The 21,005-nt window shown below is 34.3% G+C and overlaps 4 protein-coding genes and 1 pseudogene across 4 annotated transcripts; all 5 read right to left on the bottom strand.

Moving 5' to 3' along the window:
* Positions 1 to 3,016: 3,016 nt before the first annotated feature.
* On the bottom strand, positions 3,017 to 5,754 carry LOC132609959 (1-aminocyclopropane-1-carboxylate oxidase homolog). The gene is made up of 3 exons (XM_060324190.1): positions 5,079 to 5,754; positions 3,490 to 3,811; positions 3,017 to 3,382 (listed from the first exon to the last, which is right to left on the bottom strand). Exons 1-3 carry the CDS (start codon positions 5,624 to 5,626, stop codon positions 3,131 to 3,133), a joined length of 1,122 nt encoding a protein of 373 aa, XP_060180173.1. The 5' UTR covers positions 5,627 to 5,754; the 3' UTR covers positions 3,017 to 3,130.
* Positions 5,755 to 10,587: 4,833 nt separating this feature from the next.
* Positions 10,588 to 12,197, bottom strand: LOC132610821 (1-aminocyclopropane-1-carboxylate oxidase homolog 1-like). Its single transcript, XM_060325228.1, has 2 exons — positions 11,138 to 12,197; positions 10,588 to 11,032 (listed from the first exon to the last, which is right to left on the bottom strand). Exons 1-2 carry the CDS (start codon positions 11,447 to 11,449, stop codon positions 10,775 to 10,777), a joined length of 570 nt encoding a protein of 189 aa, XP_060181211.1. The 5' UTR covers positions 11,450 to 12,197; the 3' UTR covers positions 10,588 to 10,774.
* Positions 12,198 to 12,720: 523 nt separating this feature from the next.
* LOC132611592 (1-aminocyclopropane-1-carboxylate oxidase homolog) lies at positions 12,721 to 13,901 on the bottom strand (annotated as a pseudogene).
* A 650-nt stretch (positions 13,902 to 14,551) lies between these two features.
* On the bottom strand, positions 14,552 to 16,957 carry LOC132610816 (1-aminocyclopropane-1-carboxylate oxidase homolog). Its single transcript, XM_060325224.1, has 3 exons — positions 16,093 to 16,957; positions 15,215 to 15,536; positions 14,552 to 14,935 (listed from the first exon to the last, which is right to left on the bottom strand). Exons 1-3 carry the CDS (start codon positions 16,656 to 16,658, stop codon positions 14,678 to 14,680), a joined length of 1,146 nt encoding a protein of 381 aa, XP_060181207.1. The 5' UTR covers positions 16,659 to 16,957; the 3' UTR covers positions 14,552 to 14,677.
* A 393-nt stretch (positions 16,958 to 17,350) lies between these two features.
* Positions 17,351 to 19,340, bottom strand: LOC132610818 (1-aminocyclopropane-1-carboxylate oxidase homolog). The gene is made up of 3 exons (XM_060325226.1): positions 18,529 to 19,340; positions 17,929 to 18,250; positions 17,351 to 17,815 (listed from the first exon to the last, which is right to left on the bottom strand). The coding sequence occupies exons 1-3, from the start codon at positions 19,074 to 19,076 to the stop codon at positions 17,564 to 17,566; spliced, it is 1,122 nt and encodes a 373-aa protein (XP_060181209.1). The 5' UTR covers positions 19,077 to 19,340; the 3' UTR covers positions 17,351 to 17,563.
* Between the last annotated feature and the right edge of the window lie 1,665 nt (positions 19,341 to 21,005).

Genomic DNA, 21,005 nt, shown 5'->3' with positions numbered 1-21,005 from the left:
AAGTTTCAATAGTAAAAAACTTATAACTAAACTGTCAGACAGTAAACCAATAAGCATAACTAATGAACGTTACTAAGGAAATTGACGAACATTATCTGTTACTTCACATTGTCTTGATCACACCAATCATTCCTGGCCCTTTTTTATTTTCTACAGTTATCCTTCAATGAATTAGAATAACTCTTGCAGAAATGCAAGGTAAGGCTGCGTACAATAGACCCTTGTGGTCCGGCCTTTGCCCGGACCCCGCGCATAGCGGGAGCTTAGTGCACCGGGCTGCCCTTTTATCCTTCAATGAATTAGAATATATTAGTAGTATTCAATAGCTAAAGAAACACTCAAACGAATTAGCAAAGAAATATTGAAACTAAATACGATCAATCATTATTTTTCAAATGTATCTAAGAGAATAATACCAAGATACACCTCTTTGTCCTAGATCCTCGACAAAATGTATTGAACTACTAACTTGCTCTTTATGTTTTTTAAATTCCGTTTACTAAATTTCCTTTAAATATTATATATAAATAGTTAGCAGTAAGTTTTGAATACGAAATTTAAAGAGTACGTGAATATATTAGAAATAAACTTTTTCATCTGAATCATTTTAAAAGAGCATCAAATTCAACATACAAATAAGGAGATCATCAAACATTCATGTTGGACTTACATAACTCTCTTGCTTTGGACACATACATGATTTAATCTGTAATTGCCTCGTATACTTTTTTTCCATAAGTTCTTGAAAAAGCTAAAAAAAAATGTAAATATATAGTATTCTTGTTGCCTAAGAGAGAACAAAAATATAGTAACAAACAAAAATGAACTAATTAATTTAAAATATGCTGATATTTTTAAAGATGTCAAGTATCGTTTTCCTATAACAAACATGGTAAGAAAAATTGGGTTCGTTACGAAGAGAATGAAAAGTTCACCAAAAATTTAAATTTAATTTCACAAAAGGAAAAAAAAATAAAACTAAAAAATGACCTGTTTGAAGACAAAGGGACTTCTTAAGAGGATTTTTCCTGGAAGCTTGAAGATCTTCACTATTCTTTTTAGTGTCGCATTAACATTCACAGCATTTTACAAAAATACAAACAGTTAAGATGAATGCATGATTATAAGATTGGACAAAATTATAAATGATTAAGGAACCTACAAATAGCACACATAATATATAAATTTCTTGCATTCTTGTCATATGAAAGAATGAAAATATATATAGGAGGAACTTGGAAAGTGAAAAGTTTGTCTGTTCAATTTTTTTCATTGTCTTGTAAAAGCACATAAATAGATATTACTATATCTTCTATAAAAGAAACAATCATGGGGAAGAGGAAAAGTTGATGAACAGTATTTAGAGACTTTACAAGCTATTAAAAATTAAAGATAAGATAAATGAAAAATAGATACATGATCAGTTTCAACATCAATATTGTAACTCCCAATTGAAGAGCTTTGTTGGGGTTGGGATTTTAATCATTAAATTAAAAAGTGATTCTTAGGCTTTTTAAATAGAAAAAATATCAAAATTTAGAGGAAATTAAGCAGACTACAATAAATGCTTTGGCAAGATTCGTGGAATCTGCATTTAATTGATTTATTTCTCATTTAATTGATTCATTTATCATTTATTAGTTGGTAAATTTACTATTGGATGTAAAAATAGCATAGGAATAGTAACTTTTAATGGACATTTTGATTATTCAACTTTGGTCTTTTCACTTTAGAATAGTATGATATGTATATGAAGACAATTATTTATGAAGAAGGAGACAAAGAAACTATCTTAGTTTATGAGGCAGGTTTCAATCCACTTGTCTTTTCCAAGAACTAGTCCAAGAAATGACCAAATATTGCCAACTGATTCTCAAAGCTCGTAGCTTTTGAATTTTGGTGTCATTTCCGGTCAGTTGTTGTACTAGGGGATAAACTTCAATCCCCTTAAGTATTTTAAGAAAAACTAATAGGACTTAAATAAAAAATATTGTTATTAATGGCAGTTCGAACTTAGAATTATACAGCAAGAACAGAGTGCTTGCTAGTGCCTATGGTAAGCTCGAACTGAGGGCATGCTGGATAGTAATGGCACAATGTGGCAAGCCTCCCAGGGAAGTCCATATCTTTGAGATCGGACAGATATTATTGAGTTAATAAAATTATTCCTTATCTCTATACAGTTTAGTATTTTAAATGAGGTGGCCAGTCAGTTCATCATGATGCTAGATCATATAGAAGTCCTTGTTTCAAGCTTGACCATCGCCCTTTAACACAAGGTATTTTCACATGCATGGCCCAAGAAAAAAAATCAAGTCTGCATGAGGAGACGTATTAATTAAGATGTAAATATATAAAATATGTGATTTTTTCCTAATTGAAAAAGATATGGCCCTTGGGCCTAGCTCAACCACAAAATCTAGATCATGAAGGGAGAATTGCTCAAGTTCATATAAGCAGCCCACCAGTTCATTCCCCGACCAATGTGGGACTTTAACCCACTCTAACATGTATAAACGTTTAGAAGAGATTGCCGCACACAATTCAACAGAGATGACTATGCTTAAGTTATTAGATGAGATGGTCACGTATAGTTCAACAGATATGATAGGATTGAGACCCAAATAAACCCTTCGAGACGAGTCTGAATTCATCAGAAGTGATGGTTGTTGAACTAGTGGAAGGGAGAAAATAAACATTTGTAAGTATGTAATACATACATCAGTCATAAACCTTCTGCTACTTTAGGCAATTTCTTCCAAGAAGAAGAGACAAAATCTTGAGAAGAGAATCTTCCTTTCCTTTTGTTTACACAAACTTCATCTCTGGAGTCTCATACCTAGTTTTCATCACTCATTAGCAGTGCTCATGCCACACTACATTAAGAAGAAATAAAAGCTAGAAAGAGAGAACTAAAAGAAATATCTTTTCCAATTCTGCAAGAATCAATTGACAATCATCTATTTGCTGACAAGAATAGAAACTATAACAGACAGAAAAAATTTCCAGCCTGATAAGTCACAAGGAAGATCTTGCAAATATCATAACAGTTCATGTCTCAACATCTTATGAAGCTTCAGCATAAGATACATCAAAAGTTAATTCTCAGTTCTCATTATAAACTTAACTATTAGATCTTGTAATGCAACAATGCAGATGTTCCATCTAGACCCTTTTTACGGAAGTATTCATTGTAGTCTTTCACTGTGGTGGCACGATATTTTGGAGGATTATATTCTGATAACAATTCAGTAATTGGTCCATACAGTTTGGAAGATGGTAATGGACCTATACCGAAGAAGGATGCAACTGATATTCTTGGTCCAACTTTATTTGCCAATGCTCTGTGCTGAACACTTATGTACTTGTCATTTGATATAAGCTGAAAAAGGCAACAAAAAGAAGCATAGATGATATCAGTGCCAAACTAGGTGGTTTATTCACTCTTATTTGATTGTAGATGGTTTAGAAAAGAAAAAGAATACTAGCCTGCAGAAGATCTCCAATGTTCACCACAAGTGCACCATGTGTAGGAGGAACATCAACCCACTGATCCTGGTGACGCACTTGGAGTCCTCCGATATGATCTTGTAGAAGCACTGTGATAAAATCACCGTCAGAATGTTTGTTGGTGCCTATGGTGAGTTCCGGCTGAGGGCATGCTGGATAGTAATGGCCCAAAACACCAAGCCCTTCAGCACAATCCATATCTTTGAGATGGCAACGATCAAGACCAAGACCTTCAGACAATAATTCAAGCAAGAAGCAGCCCATTTTCATCACAACCTTAGAGTACTCCATTAGTATTTCCCTGCACATATTGATTGAAGCAGGACATATCATCAATATTTGAAATAACAAAGTATGCTTGATTGGCTTTCAGGGACGGGTACCTCTTCTAATTAAATTTATTAATTTCCCTAACTAGTCCAAAACTCACATTAAGCATAAATCATGCGTCATCGTTAATTCTTGATTTTTGTCACAACATAATACATATGTAGTTACAAGGTAAAGAGGTTGGTTGTTGGTTTTTTAAAAGATTGGGGCAGCAAAAAGGGGTTGAAATACTGATTAAAAGTGAAAGTCATGTCCAAACATAGTTTCAACATTCAAATAAGCCTTTTCAATTTCAATTATTCATCTTTTAACTTCAAACAAATATTGGAGGAAATAAGATCTATTGACCTTTTATAATTTCAATAGAAGAAAATGTCTTTTTCAGATATCTTATGTGTAAAAATGAAGATCTCTTGTAAAAAGGCAAGATCTCTTGACCTCTTAGTTTATTTAATAAAAATGCATCTTTCATATTTAATAAGGTTCTAATTAATCATACTTTCTGTTTTTAGCCTTAATAACACACTCTCTTATAGGAATAATATGACATGTTTAAGATTACAAAATTCAAAGAAGATTTGTGGTATGTAATGCACACTTTAGTTTTAGCCAGATTCAAAAGATTTTACATTCTTAAACTTCGTGTCAAGTCAAACTAAGACACATACAATAAAACGAACGAAAAATATTTACGGCCTTTTATTCAAGTTTGGCTTTAGGCCACAAATTTCGTTGAGCCGCCCCTGCATTGAAAGAGAGACTGTTGCTTGCCATATTTGAAAAATAGGTTAAAATTAATATTGGTTGAAATAGCCCTGCTTGTTGAAAATAAGCACGGGTTAAAAATGGGTTGAAAATAGTTTTTGAAAATGGTTCTTTAGATGAATTCACAGATCCCGTAAGATCAATGGAGACTATTGATACCACTGTTGATTTTTTAAAAGATTGGGCCGGGCAGCAAAAAGGAGTTGAAATATTGATTGAAAGTGTTTCTCGATAATTTTATTAAGCATAGGAGGGCTTCAAATTGCCAACTCGGTAACATAATCTACAGAAAAATCTGCATACCAAGAATTCAAAAAAGCTAAAATATCTCAACAAACTAATCCATCCATAGAAATTTAAAATTCATAAAAGATTCATCCTAAATCTAAGCAACTTATTATGCTAAAGAAAATTACTGCAGTAACTGAAAGCAATTTTCAACAATTTTCTGGTTCGTTTTTGAGAACATATACCTGCATGTTGTTGGCAATTCTTCTGGACTGGGAGGATTAGGAGCCATGAAACAGCAAAGTGAGTCTCTCCAGTTTGCAGCTGGAACAGAAGGGCTAAACAAATCAAAATTGCTATCATGAATCACCTTTTTCGTAGTATCTCGAGTGTAATACTGTTTCTTAACCTTGATATCTTGCTCAAAAAACCGTCGTATTCCTTGCAACATTTCTTCCAGGACAGATGTTGGAATGCCATGATTAACCACTTGGAAGAAACCCCATGTCTCCGATGCATCTCGAACTTTGTCCACAATCTCTTTATGCTTGATTGGGTCCTTGTCAATGCATTCAAGGTCTATCACTGGAAAAATGAACTGTGTTTCACATGTTTCCGAGGACTCCGGCCTGTTTTTTGGTGGTAGAATGAATATCTGAGGTACTTTAGTGATTCCAGCATCAACAAGCCCTTTGACACCAGCCTTTGTATCATCAAATGCTTTTAACTCACTCATTCTGTCGTAACTTTTCGGAACTGTGGCCTGATAATCATCAGTGCTAGAGACTACCATCTTCTTTGCTAGGATGTTATAAACAAGCAGAGTTCCTGAGGTTCCTAGAACCTAATGGGAAACAGGGCTGCAGGGGATACTATAAATACTACTCTCTATGCAAAACACTATCTTCCCCATCCAACAAAAAAAAAAAAATAATAATAATAATAATAATAATAATAAAGGCTATAAACAAGGAGATTGTCATGATAAGCTTTAAAATGTTTTAAGTCCCTTTCACTGGTCCCTGTCTGAACCTACTGCCTTTCTTCACCCCTACCCCACCACTATACACTATCTTCCCTATCCACACACACACACAAAAAAAAAAAAAAAAAAAAAAAAAAAAAAAAAAAAAAAGGAGGGGGCTATAAACAAGGAGATTGTCATGATAAGCTTTAAAATGTTTTAAGTCCCTTTCACCGGCTCCTGTCTGAACCTACTGCCATTCTTCACCCCTACCCCACCACCATACCCCAAAAATAGAAGAGGATATTAGAAGATATAGTGACAGCTTATGAAAGGTAGCCAAGCAGAACAAAACAAAACATTTCATCACTCTTAGTTAGACCTGTCAACCGGTTCCAACCGGAACCGGACCGGGAACCGGTTAGGAAACCGGCCGGTTCCGGTTCCAAAACCGGAACCGCCTAACCGGTTCCGGTTAACCGGTTTTAAAGTCCAAACCGGAACCGGTCCGGTTTGGATTGGTTAAATTTTTTTTTTATTTTTTTTTTTGTATTATATATATATATTATAGTATTTATTTGTATATTGTAGGTATATTTACATATGTTATACAACTTTATAATTAAAGTTTAAATATTTACTGACTAACAGCCTAACAGCAAGTCAGCAATACAGAATAGTACTTTTCGTACACATATATATGTATAACTTACATACTATACTCTATATACTTATACATATCTACTATATATACAATATATACTTAATATATATACTATATATATTTATATAATATATATACTTATATACTATATATACTTATATATGTGTATAACTTAATATATATAGTATATATACTTACTTATATATACTTGTATATATGTACTATATACTATATATACTTACTTATATACTTATATTCCTAACTTAATAAAAGTAAAAATATGAACACAAGTAAATAGAAGAAAGCTCAATGAGCCATATATTTTATTCATTCTTGGATAACATTTATTTGCAAGTTGTATTTTTTTTTAACTTGCAAATAATACATGAGTTATACAAAAATAGTAGAATAATAAAATCACCAATTTTGAACTATTTCGTTAATTTCCCCCACATCATATTCGGTCATGGAAATATCTTCAAAGTCTTCCATTTGGTCCGGTCCACTAGCTATCAAATCTTCAATTTCTTCCTCTTCGCCTTGCTCCGCTTCTGAGTTTTGGTTGCGTCGCTCCGATCTAATCCAATCTCGAATGCACACTAGTACTTGCAAGCTAAAGCCGGATAATGAATGTCTATGGTCTCCAATTTGTTGTCTTCCTTGGCTAAATGCGCTCTCCGAAGCCACGGTTGATACTTGAACCGTAAGGATATCTCGAGCCATTCTTGAAAGTACCGGATAGCTTGCCTTGTACTTCTTCCACCATGCTAAGACGTCCAAGTCATCCTTGATATCCACATTTGGCTGCATCAAATAAAAGTTAAATTCATCAAAGTTTGCAGTAGAAGAAGAAGTTGGCTGTGAATGTAAAATTTTTAAACCCGACAAGCCCTTTTTGCTACTCTGAGAAGTAGTAGGGCGTGGAGCAACGGGTGTAGCACGTTCTTCCAAACTAGAATAATGAGTAAAAACTCTTCTAAACTCATCATCAATAGCGAGATCGGCTTCAGCTAAAGATGGTTGAACTCCCTCTTCAATTTCTAAAAATGTATAAATTTGACTAACCAAATTTTTAGTATAAGACACTTTTAAACAAGGATTTAAAAGGGAACCCAATATAAATAAAGTTGGGATGGGAAAAAAATACTTCTTAAATTTGATTATCATTTCAAAAATAGCCACTTGATAATCGGGTTTATATTTATACTCTTGTAAAACTCTAGCTATTTCCGCTAAGTAGGCTAAAATTCCGGTTACCGTGGGATAGAATTGTCTAGAAAAAGCAAGAGTTGCATTATAAAAAATTTCTAAGAGTTCAATACATTCTTTAACATCTTCCCAATGCCTAAAAGTTAACCAATCCTCACTATCAATATTATACTTGTTGTGAACTTGTTGTATGGGAATCCTATACTCATATGCTTGTTGTAGCATAATGTAAGTGTAGTTCCACCTAGTCTCAATTTCTACTTGAATTTTTCTAGGTTAGGGTTATTTTCCACACAAGCATTCTTAAAATCTCTAATTCTTCCCCTATTAGCATTACAAAAAAGAAACGCAACAGCATTTCTAACTTTTTGAACAGAATCATCAAAATGCATAAGACCATCTTTAACAATTAAATTTAAAATGTGACAACTACATCTTACATGAAAAATATTTCTTAGAGGAGAGTTTATTTCTCTTTTTAAAAGACCAATTGCCTTTGTATTATTAGAAGCATTATCTAAAGCAATACAAAGTGTTTTTCTATAAATGTTAAAAAATCTCATTATAGTAGACATTGAATCGGCTAAAAGTTTTCCATCGTGACGACCTTTTCCTTCGTCGTATAAAAAAGCTATAATTCTTTTTTGCATAACCCAGTTGTCATCAACCCAATGACATGTAATAGCAAAAAAATCTAAATGGTTAATACTAAGACCCAAATCAGCGGTAAGACAAACATTACAATTTAAAGAATTAAATACATGGCGCAAATAAAATCTATATTTTTTAAACAAATCTATAACATCGGCTCTACAAGTACTTCTAGGAATACCCTCAAATAACGGGTTATAACAACGTTGAATGTAAGTAACAAACCCCAAACCCGAGGGAAAGGAAAATGGTAAACAATCATAAGCTACCATTTTAGCTATTTCTACGCGTTCTTTTTTTTTGTCATACTTAAAATTTCTACCGGTTCGTGGGTCTATCGTCATTTGAATCCCCCCCACATTTGAACCCGTTTGTTCTCCCCAAATATCCATATGTTTGGTTCTCATATGAGCATTTAGTGTACCCGTTCCACCATCCTTACCAGTTCCTTGCTTAAAACTAAATACTTGTCCACATAGGGTACATGTAACTGATTGGTTTTCCCTATCCTTAGTCATAAATTTCCAAACTTTAGTTGTTGGCTTACGAGTTCTAGGCGGTTTGTCTTGTGTATGTGATTGTGCAGGACCTGTATCTCCTATGGGATTTTCGGGGGGTTGTTTCATCATCATCATCATCATCATCTAAGTCTTCATTAAAAGTGTCGGTAAAATGTTGTTGCATTGCCTCATGACCTAAAAGTGGATTATTTCCACCAACATCAATACCTAAATTAGGTGTTTCTTCCACAAATGTTTCCTCATTAAGCGCACCCCTAACAGTACGACTACTACTACCGGCACCACGTCTTAATCTCTTTGACATTATTAAATAGAAATAATTTAAATCACAATCAAATAAATCACAAGAAAATAAATTACAACAAATTAAATTTGCTAGAATTAAATTGCGTAAATTAAATTTCGAAAAATAAATTGCTAGAATTAAATTGCGAAAATTAAAGATAGAGTTGGAACGAAGGTACCAAATTGCCGGATTAATTTCCAACAAAGCGAAGGCGGCTAGAATTGCAAATCCACCAAAGCTACTTCGGATTGTTGCAAAATCACCAACTCCACCAATAATATTATAATTGCAAAATTAATAATTGAAAGTTGAAACTATAATAAGACTTTGTGGCTAATTATTGCAAAGTAACTATAATTGAGAGATTGAGATTTGAGAGAAAGATGAAGAAGAGTGAATTGAAATGAAAATGAAGAAGGGTTTATATAGGGGTGAGGGAGGGGTTAAAGTGTTAAAAGAAAAAAATTTGGGGGCCAAAAATTAAGAAAATGACCGTTTGGCAACGGCCATTTTTGCAAATGGACCGTTGCCAACGGTCCATTACCGAGGCCCAACGGCTCTTTCCTTTTTTTTTTATTATTTTTTTTAATTTTAACCGGTTTAACCGGTCCGGTTCCGGTTAAAAAAAATTTGGAACCGGACCGGTAAACTAATATCCGGTTAACCGGTTATACCGGTTCCGGTTCCGGTTCCGGTTTAACCGGTCCGGTTACCGGTTAAAACCGGTTACAATGAACCGGTTGACACCTTTACTCTTAGTTAATTGTATTGAGAAAATAATAACCCCCACGAATAATATCCACGACAAATAACAAGAACAAGAGATTAACAACTCACCAAGTCCTTTTAGCGTGGAAAGTATAATACTCGAGTTGAGCAATATAATACCACTATAGTGAAAAATTTGACACTTGGTAATCTCAAAAACTACTACAAACTTAAAAGTAATAACCTTCTATTATTTCACAAGCCTTAAGCTCACTATAATACTACGCTCACTTTCTATTTTTTTTTTTCTCACATAGTATTATTTTCTTACACTGTCTGGGATTACTCTCTGCTCAGTTTGTTTCTTACTATCTTTTTGGTGTGTTTTGAAGCGAAAGAACTCCTCCCCTTTTATAGGGGAGAAAATTTGGAGCCCAAGTACATAAAAGTAAAAGGGAAAATCTGTATATGAATTTACATGTCGGTCCTTTGGCCCCAAGCAAAATGTTGGCAGCGAAGTCTTCTTGGAGGCTAATGCTTATATATGGGTATTGACCCCACAAATTTTAGTTATGGAGCTAGTTAGGCAAAAGATATTAATGACGATGAATCACCAAAATATTCTAGAATACAACATAGTATATGTAAGTTATGTAAGTTTGTTTTCTCAAACAATAATCGAATTTAATACTCATGAAATTAAAGGCATCTATGATAGCACTGAGAATTGTCAAATAGTTAAATGCTGAACTGAACTTAGAAAATAAATAGATGAACTCCAGTATCCTTATAATTGACAAGAACAGAAACTATGATCAGTCACAAAGACAATCTGGCAAAGGACATAACAGGTCATGTTTCGCCATCTATGGAGCTTCAGCATAAGATACATCAAAAGTAAACTCTCAGTTCTCATTATAAATTCAATTATTACATTACTATGATTTGATCTTGTAATGCAACAATGCAGAAGTTCCATCTAGACCCTTTTTACGGAAGTAACCAGTGTAGTCATTCACTGTAGTCGCATGATATTTTGGAGGATTATCTTCTGACAACAATTCAGTAATCAGTCCATAAAGATTGGAAGATGGCATTGGACCTGTACAGAAGAAGTATGCAACTGATATTCTTGGTCCAACTTTATTTGCGAATACTCTGTGCTCAACACTTATGTACCGGTCATTCGATATGAGCTGAAAACAAAAGCAGCACAATTAGTACAACTGGTATCAGTACCAAATAATCTGTTATATTTGTTGTCATCGAGATTAAGATTCAAAAGAAAAAACAATACTAGCCTGTAGAACATCTCCAATGTTCACCACAATAGAACCAGGTATAGGAGGAACATCAACCCACTGATTCTGGTGAAGCACTTGGAGTCCTCCGACCTGATCTTGTAGAAGCACTGTGATAAAACGATTGTCAGAATGTTTACTGGTGCCCATGGTAAGTTCTGGCTGACAACATGCTGGATAGTAATTGCCCAAAACAGCAAGTCCCTCAGCACAATACATATCATTGAGATGAGATGGATTGGGACCTAGACCCTCAGACAATAATTCAAACACGGATTTTTCCAATCTCATGATATGATCAGAGAACTCCATTAGTATTTCCCCACAGAAATTCTAGGGCCTGCTTGAAAAGCCACCCAGGTAATTGAAATTTGTGTAATTACACAGTTTGGCCTGTTTGTTTGCTCAAGTAATTACACAGCTAGGTGAAATTGGGTGTAATTGAGAGGGTACACTCTCCAATTCTCAAGGGGGCTGAGAATTGGATGTAATTACAGGGTTATTTTTTAGTTTATTTAATTTCTCTTTATTTTTAATTTATTTATTTTTCTATTATTTTAATTTCTTTTGATTTTTAATTTATTTTTTATTTCTATTATTTTAATTTCTTTTTTATTTTTACTTTTAAATTATTTTTATTTTTTAAAATGTATTTTTCTTTTTGTATTTATTTTTCATTTCCTTGCTTCTCATTCCCAATCTTTACTTCTTGTGGTTTCATGTAATTGCTTTTTTTTTTGTTTTTTTATTTTTTTTTATTTTATTCATTTAGCATAATCGTGTTATTATTCTAATTTTTGAAACTACACCTCTTAATATTGAAAAGAATGAGTCATTAACAAACTTGACATATAACGAGTGACATTATTAAAGTAGAATTTCGTTGTGAATGAGTTTATAGACTTATATTTTCCCTTTCTTTTGAATTATTTACTTAAGTTACGTTGGAACTTACTTATGTAATGTTGGAATTTGACATAAGAGTATTATGTTAAACTTTTTCTTTTTGATTTTGAATTTAAGTTATATTTTCAATTTTAAGTTATTTGCTTTCACATTGCCTGTTGTTTTATTTTCACTTACATTTGATGGATTTTTTGTGTCAAACATTTGAATAATGTTATGGCATTATATTTATAAATATTATTTTTTTGTCAAACATCCAATCCATGACGTTCTCACAAAAAAGTCTTTTTTTTAAGTTTTATAATTAATTAAAATTAAATATTATTAATTTGAAAAATATATATCAATTATTTTTTACAATATTAGTTACAAATATATCATTATTGATTAATATATTTTCAAGAAACAATATGTTATTAAATAACTAATTTAATATCATTTATAAAGGCAATATTTTTTAAATATTAATTTAAAATTTTTTATAATTAAATTTTATTATTAAATCAAACTAGCTGTGTAATTACACTTGTGCAACCAAACAGCACGCTTGTAATTACATTGTAATTACGTTATGACAAACAAACAGGTCGACACTACTGTGTAATTACTAGGCTGTGTAATTACTACCCTAGTAATTACACCAATTCCAATTACCAGGTGGCTTTTCAAACAGGCCCTTAGGAAATTGATGAAATGGTACGTATCAAGAATCTGACAGAAGATCCAGTGCTCTTACTTCCTAACAATATCCACCAAAACTATCAATAAGAATACTGACATTACCATGGTTTATTTTAGATTTTTGCCACAACATAACATATATTCAGTTACTAGGTAAAGAAATGAAGTTGGTTGGTTTTCTAATTCATGTTCAGAACATACCTGCATGCTGTTGGAAATTCTTCTGGCTGGGAGGATTAGGAGCCATTAAACAGAAGAGTCTCTCCAATTTGCAGCTTGAACAGAAGGGCTATACAAATCAAAAATGCTAACATGAACCACTTTTTTGGTATCATCTCGAGTGTAATAACGTTTCTTAACCCCGATATCTTGCTCAAAAAATTGCCGCATTCCTTGCAACATTTCTTCCAAGATAGATGTTGGAATGCCATGATTAACCACTTGGAAGAAACCCCATGTCTCGGATGCATCTCGAACTTTGTCCAGTATCTCTTTATGCTTGATTGGGTCCTCATCGATGCCTTCAAGGTCTATCACTGGAAAAGTGAACTGTGTTTCACATGTATCTGAGGATTCTGGCCTGTTTTTTGGTGGTGGAGTGAATATTTGAGGTACCTTAGTGATTCCGGAATCAACAAGCCCTTTGACATCAGCCTATGTATTATCAAAGGCTTCCAATTCACTCATTTTGTCATAACTTTCCTAAAATCTGGCCTCAAAATCATCTGTGCTAGAGACCGCCAATCTTTGTTGCTCTGATGTTATAACCAAGTTGAGTTCCTGAGGTTCTTAGAATCTCATGGGCAGCACGGGATATTAAAAGTACTACATGCTATGCAAAACATAATCTTCCCCGTCCAGCAAAAAATTGAGGTTATAGACTAGGAAATAGTCATGATAAGGTTTAAAGGGTTGACTAATTTTTACTGCAAAAACTTCTACAACATGGAGGATTTCTCAACTGCAAAAATTTCTACAACATGGAGGATTTCTCAAAATGAAGACCACAAGAGGAAATAAAATTTAGATATCTCCTCGTACCACATAGTAGTTAGAGTTGATTTGTCAAAGAGCGAGCGACTAACTTAAGACCCTTGGATACATGTAATTTGCACCAAAAACAGAGTTAAATTATTTTGAGTCCCTTCCACTGGTCAGTGTCTGAAACCACTGCCATTCCTCTCCCCAAACCCCAAAAAATAGTGGCAGCTTATGGAAGGTTCTTTTTTTTTTTTTTTCCTACCCCTCCCCCGAGGAGCTCCTCATTTTTGTTCCCTTGGTGACTCAAACCCACAGCCTTCGGATTGGAGGTGGAGAGTGCTTACTCTAAACAACCCCCTTGTGTCCAGCTTATGAAAGGTAGATAAGCAGAAAAAACAAAGAAAAATCACCCCTTTTCGATAATTGTAGGTATGGAAATATACGTACAACACATTAACGACTACGAATCACCAAAATACTTAAGAAATACAGGCTACAGCATATGTGACTGTGAGATTTTTTTCTCAAAAATTAGGATATGAAATTAAAGGCATCCTCGCACTTTTATCGCCATGACTAACACTGAGAATCGTCAAATGGTCACATGCTGAATTGAATCAAGAAAGAAATAGATGAACTCCAATATCCTTTTTATTAAAACTAAGAAATGAAATTTTTATTTAAAATCTGCAAGTAAATTCGCGATCATCCGTGGCTAGCATGAACAGAAAGCATACACAATGGAGGTTTAATACTAAGAAATATTTCTAGTTTTCTATAAATGATGATATTTTCAAGCGATTAATTGCTTGTAAACCTTATTAGCTTGAGTAGATCGCAGAAAAAAATCCAACAACAATTTAGCAATTGCAACATCTTGGGAACTTTAGTTGCATTATATTTTATTCGCTAATTGTACATCACAAGTTCAATTCACAGTTCTGATATGCATTTGATTAAATTTCTCCAATTTTAGGATAGTATCTTGTAATGCAGCAATGCAGAAGTTCCATCAAAGCCTTTCTTGCGGAAGTAGTCTGTATAATCCTTCACTGTGGTTGCACGATACTTCGGTGGATTACATTCTGATAACAATTCCTTAATTGGTCCATAAATCCTTGGAGAGGGAAATGCACCTGTGCTGAAGAAGCGTGGGACTGATATTCTTGGACCTACTTTGTTTGACAATACTCTGTGCTCAACACTTATATACTTATCATTTGATATGAGCTGAAATCAGTCAAAGTCAAGCAAAATTTGTCTCAGTATCAAAGACAAGATATATGATTAAGAAAAAGAGTTGAATATTGTGACTGTCTCATCTAACAGCTTAAATTGTTAGAAGTCATTAGATGAGATGGTCAGACAATTCAATGCGGTATCAGGCATAGGTCCGGTTTCGAGTCTCACCACCACCCATTATCAAAAAGCACTTCGACATGCTTGGCCTTAATCAGGCCCAAAATTGAAGGGGCATGTTGAAAGCATAATTAAGTAAATAAACGTAACCTGCAGCAGATCTCCAATATTCACCACAAGGGCACCAGGTGTAGGAGGAACATCAATCCATTGTTTTTGGTGACGAACTTGGAGACCTCCTATATCATCTTGCAGAAGCACTGTGATAAAAACACAGTCTGAATGCTGTCTGGTGCCTATGGTGAGTTCCGGCTGAGGACATGCTGGATAGTAATGTTGTGCAATAGATAGCCCCTCTGCACAGTTCATATTTTTAAGGTGACACGGATTGAGACCAAGACCCTCGGACAACAATTCAAGTAATGAGCAGCCCAAATTCATCATATGCTTAGAGAACTCCATTAAAATATCCCTGCAAAACTTGGCAAAATTTGATAAAGCTGCAGATGCAAATTAGTAGGCATTTGGACAAGAATAGATTGATATTCGAAAAAAGAAGTAATATTTGAAGTTAAGTCGATAAAGGGTATCTGGAAGTTGAAATTATGTTTGGACATAAAAACATAGTTGATTTTGTGAGTGAGAATTTGAAAAACTCCTAAAACCTGTTTTTCAACTTCAAATTCAATATTTTAAGTTTGAAGTTGAAACTTGAAACAGTGGTCCAGTTTGATAAACAAACACTTATGAAATAATCTCAATATATTATTTGAAAACGGCTAGTCTACTCAATTGGCTTCCGGCAACTTTACTTCCTGTTAACTTTGTTATTTTAACCTCATTGTCCACCAAAAGGTACATTTAAACATAAAGCAGCTGCAATGACAGCACATCAGATAACAACATTTTGTCACAATTTAATCTTAAATTTTGCTACGTTCAACATATATACTTAGTGAAAACGTAAGTAATTTTGGTCAGTCTTATGTGAAAATAATCTTTTATTTCTGATTCATGTTAGAACATACCTGCACGCTGTTGGAAATTCCTCTGGACTAGGAAGATTAGGAGCCATTAAGCAGTAAAGTGAGTCTCTCCAGCTTGCTGCTGGAACAAAGGGGCTATACAAATCAAAATTGCTAACATGTGCCACTTTTTTCGTAGTATCTCGAGTGTAATGTTGTTTCTTAATCTCAATATCTTGCTCGAAAAATTGCCGTGCTCCTTGCAACATTTCTTCAAGGACAGGTAATGGAATGCCATGATTGATCACTTGAAAAAATCCCCATGTCTCAGATGCATCTCGAACTTTGTCCACAATTTCTTTATGCTTACTTGGATGGTCGATGCCTTGAAGATCTAATACTGGAAAAATGAACACTTTCTCGGTGGAGCATGAGGACTTGTGTACGGTCTCGGGTGGGTGAACAAATATCCGAGGCACTTCAATATTTCCAGTATCAGCAAGCCCTTTGACACCAGCTTTTGTGTCATCAAAGGCCTTTAATTCACTATATCTATCATAATTTGGTTGAAATGAAGCCTGAAATTCTTCATCCCTGGAGAAAACCATCTTTGCTTCTATTTTTTCCATGTTAAAATCAATACAAGTTACTAAATCTTATACAGGCAAGGTCTATAGATATTAAAAATAAGAGGTTCTCTGGATAATGGTGGAGTTTTCACTGGGGAGACTATGAGAAGGGACAAATTTGAATGTCAGCTTGAAGATAGGAAGAATTATGTTCTCTCGTTTAGAATATAAGGACACATCATCCAGCTGGAAAACACCTCAATAAAGCTAAAGTAAGTTTAAAAAATATAATATTGGACATTTATAAATTTTAGGAAAGGCACCAATACTCCAAGAGACACAAAGCTGGATCCAAGAAAGGTAATTGAGATGCCATCTTTCACTAAAACCACCTGTGATTTCAGAAAATCAAATTTAACCAAAGTGCTGTGACTTTGTGTGTGTTTTTTGCTCCAATTATTGAGATGTGGAATAAGAATTCAAAAATTCTTCTAAAAATAAAGAGGCCTCTTCTTTCTGCATCAGGTTTCTCTCTACCTGTTATCAAAGAGGAAAAAATGAGCAAAGTATTTCCAAGTGATGCTCTTTGGCACGTAACGTTTCGCTAGAATTTGTAATTTCCGGTCAGTAGTTATACTTTGATCAATAAAAAAAGTAGGGTACAGAGTAGAGTTACTATAAAAAAGGTATGGTAAATGATAAAAAAGAATTATTAAATAACAAGCAAAGGGGAAAAAAAGGTAACGACGTGATCACACCAAATTGTTCCTTAAATAAATCGGTACTTTTAGCTATTACATAATGATGGATTTAATGATACAATACAATAATATTTAAGTAACAATGAAAACAACCATTGAACTTAAAGTAACAATACGATACAATACGATAGGTAATAACCATCCAAACAAGCATCAAAAGTAAAATTCTCCGTTCTCATCATAAATTCAATTGTTACATTAGGATTAGATCTTGTAGTGCGACAATGCAGAAGTTCCATCTAGACCTTTTTTACGGAAGTGATCACGGTAGTCTTTCACTGTAGTTGCACGATATTTTGGAGGATTATCTTCTGACAACAATTCAGTAATCGGTCCATAAAGCTTGGAAGATGGCATTGAACCTGTGTAGAAGAAGCATGCAACTGATATTCGTGGTCCAACTTTATTTGCCAATACTCTGTGCTCAACACTTATGTACTTGTCATTTGAAATAAGCTGAAAACAAAAGTAGCAACAATGTCAATAAGCACAACTGGTGTCAGTACCAAATAATGTGTTATATTCATTCTTATTGAGTAAATGGTTTAGAAAAGAAAAAGAATACTAGCCTGCAGAAGATCTCCTATGTTCACCACAAGAGCACCCGGTGTAGGAGGAACATCAACCCACTGATTCTGGTGACGCACTTGGAGTCCTCCGATGTGATCTTGTAGAAGCACTGTGATAAAATCATTGTCAGAATGTTTGTTGGTGCCTATCGTGAGTTCTGGCTGAGGGCATGCTGGATAATAATGGCCCAAAATACCGAGGCCCTCTGCGCAATCCATATCTTTCAGATGGCAACGATCAAGACCGAGACCTTCTGACAATAATTCAAGCAAGGAGCAGCCCAATTTCATCACATGCTTAGAGTACTCCATTAGTATATCTCTGCAGTAATTTCAACAAAATTGATGATATGTCACATGTCGATATTTGAGAAAACAAAATATACTCAATTGGCTCAAAGGGACCAGATTTCTAGTTGAATTACCTAGTTCCCCAACAATATCCACCAAAACTAACATTAATCATAAATCAGTTGTAAGAAGCACATAACCACAGCATAGGTCATGGCTTATTATTGTTTTTTGTCATAGCAGGATACATATTTAGTTACTAGGTAAAAAATGAATTTGGTTGGTTTTCTATAAGTTCATAACATTTACCCGCATGCTGTTGGCAATTCTTCTGGACTGAGAGGATCAGGAGCCATTAAACAGAAAAGTGAGTCTCTCCAATTTGCAGCTGGAACAGAAGGGCTATACAAATCAAAATTGCTAGAGTGAAGAACCTTTTTCGTAGTATCTCGAGAGTAATACTTTTTCTTAACCTCGACATCTTGCTCAAAAAACTGTCGTGCTCCTTGCTGCATTTCTTCCAGGACGGATGTCGGAATTCCATGATTAACCACATGGAAGAAACCCCATGTCTCCGATGCATCTCGAACTTTGTCCACAATCTCTTTATGCTTGACTGGATCATTGGCAATACCTTCAAGGTCTATCACTGGAAAAGTGAACTGTGTTTCACGTGTATCCAAGGACTCTGGTCTGTTTTTTGGTGGTAGAATGAATATTTGAGGCACCTCTGAAATTCCAGCATCAACAAGCCCTTTGACACCAGCCTTAGTATCATCAAAGGCTTTTAACTCACTCATTTTGTCATAACTACTCTGAACATTGGCCTGAAAATCATTAGTGCTAGAGACTACCATCTTCTTTCCTGAGGTTCTTAGGACCTAATGGGGTATTAAAAATGCGACTTCTCTATGCAAAACACTATCTTCCCTATCCATAAAAATATAAGAGGCTATCAAGGGTTAAAAGGCTGATGATTTTTACTGCAGATATTTCTAAGATGTGGAGGATTTCTCAAGATGAGGAAAGAAGGAAGTGAACATTTGGATATTTGGTCATACCTAAATAGTGGTCAGAGTTATTTTCAATGAGCCACTAGCATACATTCATCTTAACAATAATTTCCCATTTGGTCATACCTAAATAGTGGTCAGAGTTATTGTCAATGAGCCACTAGCATACATTCATCTTATCATTAATTTCCCATTACATGACCTAGTTAAATTCATGTACTTGGTATGAATCTAGTTTACTTTTTCAACAAGAGCCACTAACTTAGACTCTTGGACCACAATTGTCACTTCATACCAACAAAGCAGCTGTTTGAAGCACAAGAAAATAAAAGACGCGTGTTAGTTATTTTTAGTCCCTTTTTTTGGTCACTGTCTGAACCCACTGACACCCCCCCCCCCCCCCTCCACACACAAGCCCCACCACTCAACCCCAAAAAGAAGATGAGGATAAGATGCTGTAGTGCTAGATTAAGCAGAACAGAACTAAAATCTTTCAACATGTTAGCTAATTGTAGTCATGGAGCTAGTTTCTATTGACAGTAGACATAACTCATTAATAACTAAGAATCACCAAAAAAGAACAAGACTACAGCATAAATGAGTTTGTTTTCTCAATAAATATTGTTATTTAATATGACAGTGAGGGCATCCTTGCACTTGTATCTCCATGACTAACACCAAGAATCGTCAAATGGTGACATGCTGAATCGATCCGAGAAAAGAACTAGAGGAAACTCCAGTATCTTTTTATTAAAACAAAGACTATGAATTGCTTAAATACTGCAAGTATATTAGTAATCATCCATGGCTAGTATATAGAAAATGCGTAGCAGATCAAACATTAATCAGAGATATTTCTATACAAAGCTGATAAACTGACAAAACTCTTAGCATATACTTGTCATTTGGTATGAGCTGAAAAATACTCAAAAAGTTAAGCAAATGATGTCTCAGTGCCAAGACAAGGTATTATGACTAGATCATTAGTCTAGTTATTAAAAATCTTTAAAGAGCAAAGTATTTCCAACTGATGCTCTTTGGCTCGTAATGTTTCGATTAAAGTTGTACTTTCCGGTCAATAGTTATATTTTAGGGGAAATAACCCACACATCTAGTTTGCGGCCGATGTAGCCCAATACATCATCGTTGTATAGATAATGTATATGTTTTGTGCTATATATAAACATTACATATACTCTGTATATATAATATATATGCTTAGTATAATCATGTACACACACGAAACCAACTCAAATTGTAGTGTATAGATAATGTGTATGTTCTGTAGAGCTATATATAAGTTGCTTAACTTCTTTTGTAACTTTTGCATCTGCTTGATGCCTTTTTAAACACACTATATACTATAAATAATGTATATGAATTTGTTTTCTTCCTTTTCTATATATTTTGATAACTAAACGTCTACTGCAAGGAAATGGGTTTATTGTCTCTCGCAAGGATGAATATATGGTCCTGCTGTCTTGGGATACTTTAGTCAAAATAGAATTTGGTCTAAAAAGACATTCCAAGTTTGGGTTTTTCAGATTTTGGGGTAGCCTGTTCTCAAGATAAAATTGTTTCCAAGGCAAAATCAGAAAAAGAAAAAGAAGAATATATAAAATGACAGGAACATTTGACACCGTGGTTTTCGGAAAATGGTAATATTTGGCACGTACGCCAAGAATGCCATCTGATTTGTTAAGGGGAAACTGAATGACTATTGGGACTCAACAGGTAATAAACCATTTTTCTGCACGGATTGGCCTTCAAAGG

This window comes from Lycium barbarum, chromosome 9 (assembly GCF_019175385.1).
Source record: "Lycium barbarum isolate Lr01 chromosome 9, ASM1917538v2, whole genome shotgun sequence".
NCBI classification, from domain to species: Eukaryota; Viridiplantae; Streptophyta; class Magnoliopsida; order Solanales; family Solanaceae; genus Lycium; species Lycium barbarum.
Note: the sequence above shows the minus strand (reverse complement) of the source record. Positions and strands in the feature narration are given on the sequence as shown.